General features: G+C 44.3%; 1 protein-coding gene across 8 annotated transcripts in view; it reads left to right on the top strand.

Moving 5' to 3' along the window:
• LOC5576397 (E3 ubiquitin-protein ligase RNF19B) overlaps positions 1–1,072 on the top strand; it is a 224,454-nt gene extending 223,382 nt beyond the window's left edge. For all 8 annotated transcript variants that reach the window (XM_021837831.1, XM_021837828.1, XM_021837827.1 and 5 more), the window contains one exon: positions 21–1,072. In XM_021837831.1, the coding sequence (XP_021693523.1) occupies positions 21–599 (579 nt within the window). In that variant the 3' untranslated portion in view covers positions 600–1,072. The remainder of the gene's footprint in view (positions 1–20) is intronic.
• Positions 1,073–12,637: the final 11,565 nt, after the last annotated feature.

Genomic DNA, 12,637 nt, shown 5'->3' with positions numbered 1-12,637 from the left:
CTGCTTCTCTCCTATTGTAGGATACGGCAGCAGATAAGGCTAGTCTGGGAAGTAGCCGTTCGTTTAGAAGCTCAGAACGCTCGTTTCGAGACGATTTCGACTCGACCAGTCTGTCGTCTTCGCACAACACCGGGAACATCACGACCAGCGGTAGCCATCACAGTCATGGTGGCGCGATAGGAACTAACCCCAGTGGAGGCAGTGGAACGTCTTTGGCGTCCAGCACCAAACACCCTCGGATGAATACATTCGGGCAACGCATTCCAAAGCTAGGATCAGCGGCGCTCCAGCATCGGACGCTGTCCATCGATAGCAATACGGGCTCGTACAACATCCCTGAAAATGTGAGTCTGGAGCAGGAACTGGAGGAACAGGATCAGCAGGAGCAACAGTCGTTGTCCTCGTTGACGCAGTCTCCCAAGGTGACTGTCTCACCAGTGACGACGACAACGGACAAGAGCACATCACCGAGCCGGACGATGGCCGACGAACCACCCAAATCCAGGACACACATCCTGAGAAATCTATTCTTCGCACAAACTGGCTCCGGCACGACGGGATCACGGGACAATTCGCTGGGATCGTCCCCGAAGTCTTAAGGTTCGGTGAGTGGGCGCGATTAGGTTGTTGATCGGTTAGTTGGACTATACCGTGTAGAGTGGTGAACCGTGTGCATTTGTAGCCTGTACCAGTGGGGTAGTGATCCAGAATAATCCCCTCGCTGGTGATTTGAATTTGGACAGGAGCTTTTACTAAGAAAACAGCTATTTACGATTATTTGCATTTAATTTGAATTGAAAAACAACGAACCGTGGGAACTCGCGTAAGTACATGGACAGAGTAGTAGTTTACAGAACCGATGAATTTTTCGTGCGAGTTTCAAAACTCAATCATAAAACAAATTACCTATCTTCTTTCTGTTGAATGTTCCATTATTGGTTATTGAATTGGCGTTACTTTCGATTCGGATAAGAAATCCTACTTTTTGTTACGGCGAAAAGGTCATAATATTTCAAAGCATTCCTGTAAAACATCCTACAGCAATAAATTCTTGGATAGTGGCACTTCTAAAGATTCAAATCTTATTGACATTGTGAATTCTAAACACTGCCTATTATGCGAAATTTGATGCAATAGAAAATCTTTAGGCATTTTTTTTTATTCCTACAGCGATTCTTTCAGCAGTTCGTCTGGAGAATTCTCCATAAATTTCTGTAATAATTCCTCTGTTGGATTCTCCATGGGATTTTTCCAAAAGAATCTTTCATTATCCGGCCAAGTATTTTTCAAAGAATTCGGCAAGGTATTCTACACAAATTTTACTAGCGTCCGGGAATTTCTCCGAGTATAACTCGAATGAAATTAGGTATTTCTCCAGAGATTCTTCCTAGCATTCCTTTAGAGATTTTAGTAATTCGACTTAGGATTTCCCATTTGATATCTGAAGAAATCTCATTACAATTGTTAAGCTATTTGTTGAGAAATTTTCCCAGGATTTCCACCAAAAATTTCCTCAAGAATTCCACCAAGTGTATGTCCAGGATTTTCTCCTAAGTAACTGTCTACGTGAATTCTTCCTATATGTTTAAGAGATTCCTCCAGTGACCAGCTTCATTGATGTAAAACAGATATGTCTAAGAATTCATTTGGGCAATTCTCCACGAATTCCGTTTCTCCAACAATATTTTTTTTTTGTTGGAATTTCCCCAATCATTTATCCAAGAACTACTGTTATAATTTCTTTAGGGGTTATTCCATTCATCCATATAGAAAAGACAATTTTACACCGTCTTCAGCACATAGACTGCATAGACTGAACGATCACTAACATTAGGCAACGGACAACACGAAACACCCAGTAGCCCAGCGATGAATTTTTCGTTTGACGAAAAGTTTTCACCGACTGGAGCGGGAATCGAACCCACACCTCGTGGCACAATTGGGTTTATTCTACGAGTCGCGTGAGGTGACCATTGTCGGTGTCGTATAGCGAGGTGACAATTCTCGACTCGAGTGAAGTGACTCTCCATTTGATTTGCACGGCGAGTCACTTCACTCGAGTCGAGAATTGTCACCTCGCTGTACGACACCGACAATTGTCACCTCACGCTACTTGTAGAATTGACCCAAATACGCCTAGACGACTGACGCTGCTAACCACAAGGCCACGAAGCCCACAGGTATTATTATAGGTAATAATACTATAAATTACCCTAAGCAATTCTACAAGGATTCATCCTTGAATCTCCTCAGTGATACTGCTAAGAGTTTTTCTGGAGTTTCTCAATAATCACTCGAATACAAGATATTTGAATTCCTTCAAAGATGTTTTGTGAAAGGCAGTACTCCAGCGATCCCTTAAGGTATTCCTTCAGAAAAATCTCAAAGGATGCTACCAGAAGTTTCTTCAGACAAGAACTTGACACAAATTTAACATCATTCAAACATAGGGGATCAAATCTCATTTTTTTATTTAGTCTAATATCTTTCAAGTTAAGCCGTTCAAGTAACACCAACACTTTTGAAAAAAAATCTGGATTAGATGTTATTCTATCTTCTCTGGAGGGCTACACCAACTGACATAGAATTGGTTGGCATATATTCTGTGGACATAATGAATTCCATGTAAACCATATTTAACTTTGTTGAGCTTTTTTCGTTAAATGAGATACAATATCACCAACAATGATAAAAGTATGAATGCTACTATTTCCGGCCTCACTTGTCTTTATCGTTAAGGAACGATGTTCTCCATTTTTTATTTTCAATACACTCTCTGCTTGTATTGCTGTGTGCGTTTGAAATGCAAACATCAAATACGGGAATACCAAATGCGGTAAGATTTTTCATGAGAAATGCGGTGTCAAAGATAGATATTTCTTGCTAGGGCGTCGGTGATTTTTGTAATCGTTGCTAGGTGTCCTTTGATTGTTTTGTGTTATCGCATTTGGAGGACGTTTAGCCAAGATTTGCATCTCAAATGCAAACAGCAATAACTTGTTTGACACAGGAATCAAAAGTTTTAACACGTAGTAGGCTTATCTTGTCCAAAGGTGTTTTGGTGTAGTGAGGCTATTACATACTTTAGGCGGATTGGGTATATTTATTCAAATTCAGTGTCCATAACTACAATTTTGTCCAATTTACTGACGATATGTTCGAGAAGCGGATCAATGGCAGCCAGTGATTTTTTTTTCTCAATGATCATTACCACAGTAAAAAAAGAATGAAGCATCATTCAGTCATTATTAGAGACATTAAAAATCAGACAGACAAATTTGGAAACCGTAGAAATATTGAAATTTAAACCAACAAACATTTATATAAGTAAACACGTATTCAATGGATAGCTACCAATGTACCAAAAGGTCGACTAGGATATTTATCATTGGAAATGAAAGCAAGCAGCTGAACCAGCTATATAGAACAAACCCGACAAAAGACTGCTAAGTAGATGAACAGAAGCGACGAGAAGGACAATTTTCGCAGAAATAGGCACAAAAGAAGCAACCGAATGAAAAATACAAATGTTTTTCGTACTGAATTTTGATAGAATCAGTCACAATCGCGTATTGCTGCTAACAGGTATGTCGAATCGATTAAGTTCTAGTGAATTTGTAATTCCAAACTGAAGCATACAAACACGGAACCATGCGGATACATTTATATCTTAGCCAAATTTAATCAAGATTGAAAAAAAAAACAAACGAAGTTAAATGTTAGAACAAAAAACTGAAGAGTCCATAATTTATGCATTACTCCTTATTAGTAATTAATGAAAGTGTGGTTTGTGCTCCGCGAGAATCAAAGACAAACACATGATACAAGACACTGCACGCAAGTGGTGTTTTCATTTAGGTTTTAACTAGCGAGGACTAATACTAGTAGTGAGAAGTCTTTCATCATCGAGAAGCGGTTGATGTAGATGAAAATGAGAAGGCTACCAAACAACCAACAAATACAAACATTGTACTAGTGAAAACTCTCATAGTTATACAGCGTAAATTGTTTTGTATTCACCTTTTTTATTCTTTAATCAATGTTCTATACCATGAGTAGAGGCAGACATGTCCTTATGGAGGCGATCGACCGGACGAACGTATCCGATTGCGCAGGAGAGGAGGAGCCCTAATCAGTGAAGGCTAAATTTTAAATCCACATAACTGATACCTACCATCTACCGTACCGCGTAATACAAGTACTCATTCTCTCTCTCTTGGAAAGATGAACAATGATATGCGAAACTGAGTCCCCTTATTGCGATGACCATTCCTTTGGGATATTTTCGAAAACTTGTTGATTTTATTCGCTCGTCATGCTACCTATCGGAATACATATAATGTCTACAGCAATCCGAAAATGTCCCTGTCGTCGCTGTGTTTCAGAAGACAGTTCCTTATTCCATCGTGGCCTGGAGCTTTTTTGTTTTTAGATTACGGGTTACTTTGCTGACTTCTTTAGGTTTCACTAACCAAGAATAGTCTGCTGCTGGCAATAGTTGGTTGATTTGATCGATAGATCTTCTCACGGTTTCGACGGTTTTACTGTCGCCATCCATGGTGTTATTGGCGATTGGGCAAAGCTCTCTGCAAGTAATTTAGCCTTCTCTGTTGGTGTAGCAAAAAGCGTGTTTCCACTTAGCAGTGGTGGGCTGTATTTGCATTTGTTCCTTATCGCTTTGGAAATACTCCGAACGGAATGGTCTCGGCGGTCCTATTCCAATTAACCAATCGTAACGTGGGTGTATTAGACATTGTAAACGTATGTCAAAATTAGCTCGGAAAGAGCTAGACATTGTTCCGTTTTGCTTCGGCAACCCTTCAGTCGCTGAAATAAATCCTTCGCCAAACACATGAACTCGGGGTGACATTGGACAGATCGGCGCTTTCTCCAGCAACGTGTTGCTGAGTATTTTTGCGTTGAGCTCGGCCTTCAATAACATGGGAAAAAGTCAAACCGCCGACATTATTTGGTTGACAGTTGTGACTCTGTTCGTTGGCGTGGATATTGGCCGCTCCACGATTTTCTTGTAGCGATTGCGAATGGACACCAGTGACGTTCTTCTTCGAGCGCATTCGTTTCGTTTCAAGTTCCTTAATGTAGTTCCTTCCCCTTGGTTATGCGTCAAGCTACCATTCACCGTGCATTTAAGAAATATTTGCTCTTCAAAAAAATATATAACTTTTCCAAATAAATTGAAGCGTTCTAGAATACCACCACGCAGCGTGCAATTATATAATAATTCAGAGAAAATCTAAAACTAGTGATGCCTAACAAAAAATTACTCAAAAATTATGTTTGAATATGTCATGTTAAAGTGACACGGGAGACCGTGTTATTTTCCCTATTTTTCGTCTCACTCTAACAATTATCATCAAAACTTTGTGGAAACAAATCTCGAGTTTCGATGCATCTTCACCTTAAGGGGACACGGGAGACTGTGTTATTTTCCATATCTTTTGTCTCACTCTAACAATTATCATCAAAACTTTGTGGAAGCAAATCTCGAGTTTTAGGGAACCGATGAAGCTGAAAATTTATTGGGTTGTGCACTAGATATATAGAATTATAGTGATACATTTTTCGCATCGATATATGGGGTCGTTTTTGGGATTTGCTTCTTGAAATGGATAGGGTGATTATGATAACGTCCCGTGCGGCCTTAAGGTCGCCTCGTACCGTTCTATGTCACCATTTACCGTGCACACTAGTGCACCATTCACTGTGCGTATAGTTTTCGTCATGATTTAATATTGTATCTTGAAGAAACGTTGTTGATGAAGCAACTATGTTGCTAGTAGCGTGCGTACTCATTTTTAAGAGTATTCAAATCTTCATCTATCTATATAAATAAAAATGGAATGGTGTTTGTGTGTCAAGAAATGGCTTCCGAACGGGTCAACGGATTTGAATGATTATATTTCCGTTTTGTTCGTCAAGTGTTCCGACGTGTTTGTGTGTATAAAAATCCCAGAATATTCACCGGGAAAGTCGGAAAAACTAGCGTGAAAGAAACTGTCATTTTGTTTGGGACGATTCATAGCGTTTTTGAATCGCCTACTTGATGGCAAGACGAAGTTTGCCGGGACCACTAGTTTACTATAAAAACCATAAAAAGTTTTAAAATTGGCTAAATAATTATTTTTTCATTAAAATCGTAATAGGAGGTTTGATTGTATAGTCCAAACCATTCCATATTCACTCAAAAACTAAATATAAAGTAGTTTAATGACGACATAACAATAAATCTAATATTACCGAATAATTTCATGCCTTTTACTCTAATGCACGGTAATAGGAAACATATATATTGAAATGGATCTATTCCATCAATTATCTAAATTTGACAAGGTTTTGAAGAAAATCAATGAGTGAAAGAACTACTTATTAAATAAGCCACATCAGCTAAGTCCATACATATACAAATGTTAGGCATAGGGTCAGGGCGAGCGTTTGGTATGTATGGTAATAGTTTGCTCTTATCTAATGGGGGTATTACAAGACCACCGCGGTCAATTTCGAGACAAATTATTTCTATACATCGGTCTTATTAAACGAAAAGCTCAGCTATGCTGTAAAACAATTCCTTAGAAAATACTCATTAGTACCGTCATGTAACAAACGTAACGCAAGAGTGGGTGTGGTTGGGCTCTGCGTTACATTCATTGTTCGCGTTTGACAATCGGGACATTAAGGTCAAGATGAACCGAGGCTGGGCTTCAGTTCTGTGGTAGCGCAGATCTGGAGAGTCGAACAGCCACTCAGACTGTAGGCTTGGTCTATTGGTCACTCGCTGGTGAGCAGTCCATCAGGGTTTCGACGTGAGTGGTTGTCTTTTTTTTTTTTTTTTTTTTTTTTTCCTTCTAAGCAATGGGGGGATAATCTGCTCAACAGACTCCGGACCGAGGTCCGGGAGTGTGGGGTTGGGGACCATTTACTACGTACAAGCAGTAAACAGGACTACACCCCCGACCCACTAAACCATTTCCATTGCCGCCAAACCCTTCGTCTCTCCGGGACCACCAAGAAGGCATTGCTTCGGAGAGGGGCTACTGCACATCGCATCCTCCAGGTTAGCTGCGTAGCCATGCAGCAACGAACATCGATGACACGCTTATGGGGGTCCACCAAGGTAGCATGCTGGCGCATTGCCAGCTTCCCGGGTGGTCCTCCCCTCCCGTTGTCCGCTGAAGGCGGGCAGGGTCGACCACTAAGCCCGCGCCCAGCTGCACCGCAGGTATCAAGAACTGATACTGCGGGCTTCGCAATTTGACCTACTGAAGGCTCAGGCCCTATCAGCTAGCACGAGCTGGGATTGCTGACGAAGGGGCCTCCACCTGCCCCGAACAACCAGAGGCTCGTACCCACCCAGTAGGCCGGCGCCACGACAGCAGCGCTACCAGGATGTTCTCCCCGCGGCCACTTAATCGCTGTAAGGGTCGATTTCGACCGTAGGGCACCGGTATGACCTACGTAGCCGACTGCGAACCCTTGGACCACCTGTTGATTAGCGTCTGCACTAGTCACTCCTCGAGTCCACACGCCACCTCCTTTGGAGTTCCGAGACGATGTGGGTGATAGCCGATGAAACGGCATTCCAGCCAAACTCGTCTGCACACATCCTCTGGACCAAATTGTCCGGAGTCGTGTCCCGACCGCATGTGGCAAACATGCGGTCACGCATTGTGCGGAAACGCGGGCACACGAACAAAACGTGTTCCGCCGTTTCCTCTAAACCTGCACAAACTGGACATTCGGGAGAACCCGCATGACCGAAACGGTGTAGATATTGTCTAAAGCATCCATGACCCGAAAGGACCTGTGTTAGGTGGAATGTTAGTTCCCCATGGCGCCTATTGACCCAGATATCTAACCTCGGAATCAACCTGTGAGTCCACACTCCCTTGGTGGAACTGTCCCACGCACGCTGCCATTTGACCATGGAGGCCAGTCTGGCAGTCCTGCGTATGCCTCTTGTGCCGCGCATTTCGAAGCACTCTATGTCTTCCATGATAAGGATACCAATAGGCATCATACCGGTGATGACACAGAGTGCATCGTGTGACACGGTACGGTACGCGCTCGCAACCCTCAGGCACATTAGCCTATAAGTACTCTCTAGCTTGCTACGGTAGCTATCGGTACTCAAAGCCGTGCCCCAAGCCGGGCCACCATACCTCAGTATGGACGAGGCGACACTGGCCAGAAGCTTACGCTTGCTGGCGTACACCGCAGAGCTATTGGACATCATCCGGGACAGTGCCACAATAGCTGTGGAGGCTCTCTTGCAGGCATAATCGACATGGCTACCGAAGGTAAGCTTGTCGTCGATCATCACCCCCAAGTGTTTGACGGAGCGCTTCGAAGTGATTGTGCAGTCGCCTACACTGATCACCGCTTGCTGCGCCGACTTTCGGTTGTTGACAACAACAGCCTCCGTTTTGTGGTGAGCCAATTCCAGTTTCCTGGAGCTCATCCACTCCTCCACAATTGCGATCGAGTGGGCTGCAGTCAATTCCACTTCTTCGATCGATTCACCGTAGACCTCCAGCGTAATATCGTCGGCAAAGCCAACGATGACCACACCCGCCGGGAATTTTAATCTCAACACCTCGTCGTACATGACATTCCATAACACCGGACCCAGGATGGAACCTTGCGGGACTCCTGAGGTTATGTGAAAGCACTTCCGACCCACCTCTGTGTCATAGACTAATACCCGATTCTGGAAGTAACTTCCGAGAATCTTGTACAGGTACTCGGGTATCCCCAGACGCAGGAGCGCATCAGCAATAGCCGCCCAACTGGCACTATTAAATGCATTCCTTACATCCAGAGTCACTACTGCGCAGTAGCGAATACCCCTCCTCTTACGCTGGAGTGCTATCTCAGCGGTTTTCTTAACCGCCAGAATAGCGTCTACAGTGGACCTCCCTTTCCGGAAGCCGAACTGGTTGCCTGAGAGACCATTTACACCCTCGGTGTACCTCGACAGTCTGTTGAGGATGATCTTCTCGAGCACTTTCCCCACCGTGTCAATCAAGCAAATTGGTCTATACGCCGACGGGTCACCGGGTGGTTTCCCCGCCTTTGGCAATAGTACCAGACTCTGCCTCTTCCACGCATCTGGAAATACTCCCTCGTCCAGGCATATCTGCATAGCAGATCTGAACATACCGGGAGCCTCCAAGATTGCGACTTTGAGGGCCAGGTTTGGAACTCCGTCCGGACCTGGTGCCTTCCCCATGCTTAGGGATTTTGCAATCCCTACAAGTTCCTCATCAGTTACTCTATCCTCATCACCAGCCCCAATCCCCGGCTGTCCTACAAAAGGAGGCCATGGGCTAGGGTTGTGGCGCGGGAAGAGCCCCTCGATGATCCCCTCCAGCATCTGTGGAGACTGCTCCGTAGGAGCAATTGCACCTCTTGTCTTCGCCATTACGATCCTGTAGGCATCACCCCACGGGTTCGCGTTGGCACTCTGACAGAGTCCCTCGAAGCAGGCCTTTTTGCTTGCCCTTATCTCAGACTTCAGCGCGACTTTGGCAGCGGTGAACACCGCCCGTCGTTCTTCACGCTCCTGCTCGGTACGTGCTCGCTGCATCCGTCTCCTGGCCCGTAGGCAGGCACGGCGCAGGTTCGCAATAGCTTGAGTCCACCAGTATGTCGGTGGTCTCCCATTCCTAGGGTGGACTTTTCTAGGCATGGTCGCATCGCATGCACGCGTAAGCACCTGGTAGCGTCCCCGCTTAGGCCGAGTAGGTTACGCTCACGGCGGAGCGCCTCCCTAAGTACTTCATCATTGAAGTACGATGTCTTCCACCTACGAGGGCTTGGCCTTGACCTAGCCGCTTCCTCAACCCGCTGCCTGCTGTTGTTGTAGTCGATACTGTAGCGAACCGCCAGGTGGTCGCTGTGAGTGTAGCCATCGTCTACCCTCCAGTTCGAACTACTCGTTAGGCCAGGACTACAAAAAGTAACGTCGATAATCGACTCCGCTCCGTTACGGCTGAAGGTACTTTTGGCACCAACATTAGCCAGATCGACATCTAGCACGGCCAGTGCCTCTAGCAGGATTTGACCTCGCTGGTTCGTGTTACGGCTTCCCCATTCCACGGCCCAGGCATTGAAGTCACCCGCTATTACAACTGGCCTTCGCCCTGTCAGCGCGGTCGTCATACAGTCCAGCATCTGCGTGAACCGCTCGGTCGACCAACTCGGAGGCGCATAGCAGCTACAGAAGAGGACCCCGTTTACTTTGGCGATCACGAAGCCCTCGTAGGTAGTAGACACCAACTGCTGGACAGGGATTTACCCGTTGTCCATATCGCCGCCATTTTTCCGGATCCATCCACGACCCAGTTGCCGTTGCCGGCGGGTACTCGGTATGGGTCCGATATGATGGCGATGTCCGTCCCCCACTCAGCAACTGACTGGTACAGCAGTTGCTGAGCTGCGTCACAGTGGTTCAGGTTCAGCTGCGTTACCTGCACTGTGATTTTTCGTTGATGGCTCGTTTGAAGGTCGGGCACCTTGAGCCTCCCGTTGGGTGATTGTTGTTCACGGACTTGCCGGAACAAATCAAGCACTTGGGAGGGTTCTTGCAGCCTAGTGCCTTATGACCTTCCTCACCACAACGCCTGCACAACTTAGTCCTATCAGGGCCTTTACAGCCCCAGGACTTGTGTCCAGGTTCCCTGCACCTAAAGCAGATCACTGGTTGCTCATGTATGTTCAGTGAACATACTGACCAACCAACCTTGATCTTACCTACCTTAGCGGACTTATTTGCGTCTGCCACAGGTAGGTGTACTAAGGCCACCTGAGTACCTGCCGGACCTTTCCGTAGCTGAACGGCGGTGGTGGGCACCTGCACTTCGCACTGTTGCCGCAGTGCCGTGACGAGCTCTTCTGCGTTAGTGATCTCGTCAAGGTGGTTGTCTGGTTCTTTAGGTTTGTGCTCTTGTAGGATTGGGATTTGACGTCGGTTCATCTTCACCTTAAATTGAATTCAAAGACCTTGGGAGACACAAATCATTTCTGGGGTTCAACAGTAGATATACAGGTAGTTTACTTGACTTTTCGTAGGCTTTTGGGTGACATTGAGGATTCTAATTTCTGTAACGACAAATAACAATTAAGGTATACGTAATCTGACAAATAAATTTTTAATTGTTTCGCTGCATAAGTTGATGTTTTTAATTTAACATTTCTCATGCTGCTATTCCAAGTTTATTTTTCAAATTTATTAGATTTGATGTTAAACATAGTATTTCAATATTGAATCTCTTTGCCCTATGTTCCTTCTCCCATGGCGTTTGCGTGGTCAGCATAGACTATTCACCCATTACCCCTTCTATCATCGGCTTTGGATTAACTTGCGCTCTTATTGCCCCACCAAACGCTGCAAAATGAAAATGAAATGAGAGTCGTTGTTGTTTGAGAATCGTCGCCTTTTATTTGCTTGGTCATGATCACAGTCATCCATCGATGAGGTTAGAAACGACGAAGGGTTAGATTATTTAACGTTCTTCTTCTTGGCATTAACGTCCCCACTGGGACAAAGCCGGCTACTCAGCTTAGTGTTCTTATGAGCACTTCCACAGTTATTAACTGAGAGCTTTCTTTACCAAAGCTGCCATTTTTCGCATCCGTTTATCGTGTGGCAGGTACGATGATACTCTATGCCCAGGGAAGTCAAGGAAATTTCCATTACGAAAAGATTCTGGACCGACCGGGAATCGAACCCAGACACCTTCAGCATGGCTTTGCTTTGTAGCCGCGGACTCTAACCACTCGGCTAAGGAAGGCCCCCATAATTTAACGTAATTGCGGCGAATAATAATATTTGATCCACTACTGGGAACATTTTTGGGCCGCAGACGACTGCCGCTAGCCACTTTGATAACTTTCGAGATTTTATCACGCAAAAATAAACGATTGAACCGACATTAAGGCCCAAGTAAAAATGGTGCAAACGTCAAAACTGAAAAAGCAGTTTTCTCTTTCTAAATAGACAAATTGAGGAAAATAAAAACACACAGCTCTTTTGTTTGCGAAATAAACAGGCTGTGTGTTTTTTTTTTCATCAATTTATTGTTTTAAAAGGAGAGAACTGCTTTTTCAGTTCTGACTTCTGTGCCATTATTTCTTGCCCCTTAATTGTAGCTCCTACGTCCACACTCTCCGGTGTACAGATCGAAACTGATAATTTGGATATACCTAATTCAACAAAAATTAATTCTGTTTTAACTCAAATGTTGCATTACATGTAAGCTTCAAAGGAAAAATAATAAAAAAATCGTGCCCTTTTACAAGTAATTGTCGGACTTACTTTTCCCGGAATATGATTCATTAATTGGCTAGCAGTATTATCATCCGTATTTTTGACGTTTTCATCCAATTTAGTTTACAGTTCGTCGATCCCTGGGCTTGGGATTATATTTTCCAGGGAGCGATGAATTTTGATAATTGATCGCTGTTGTTAGTAGTTTTGATTAGATTTTGGGTGAATTTCAAAGCAATGGCAACCTTTTTATTACAAAATTTAGATTTTATCTTCTGACCTAAAAATTCTGGTTAAACTACTGTACTATGCAGTTGGGCTGCACTAGGCTATCACTCATCAAAATTACTT

Source organism: Aedes aegypti, chromosome 1 (assembly GCF_002204515.2).
Source record: "Aedes aegypti strain LVP_AGWG chromosome 1, AaegL5.0 Primary Assembly, whole genome shotgun sequence".
In the NCBI taxonomy this organism is placed as follows: Eukaryota; Metazoa; Arthropoda; class Insecta; order Diptera; family Culicidae; genus Aedes; species Aedes aegypti.
The sequence above is the reverse complement of the archived record's forward strand: the minus strand, read 5'-3'. Positions and strand labels throughout refer to the sequence as shown.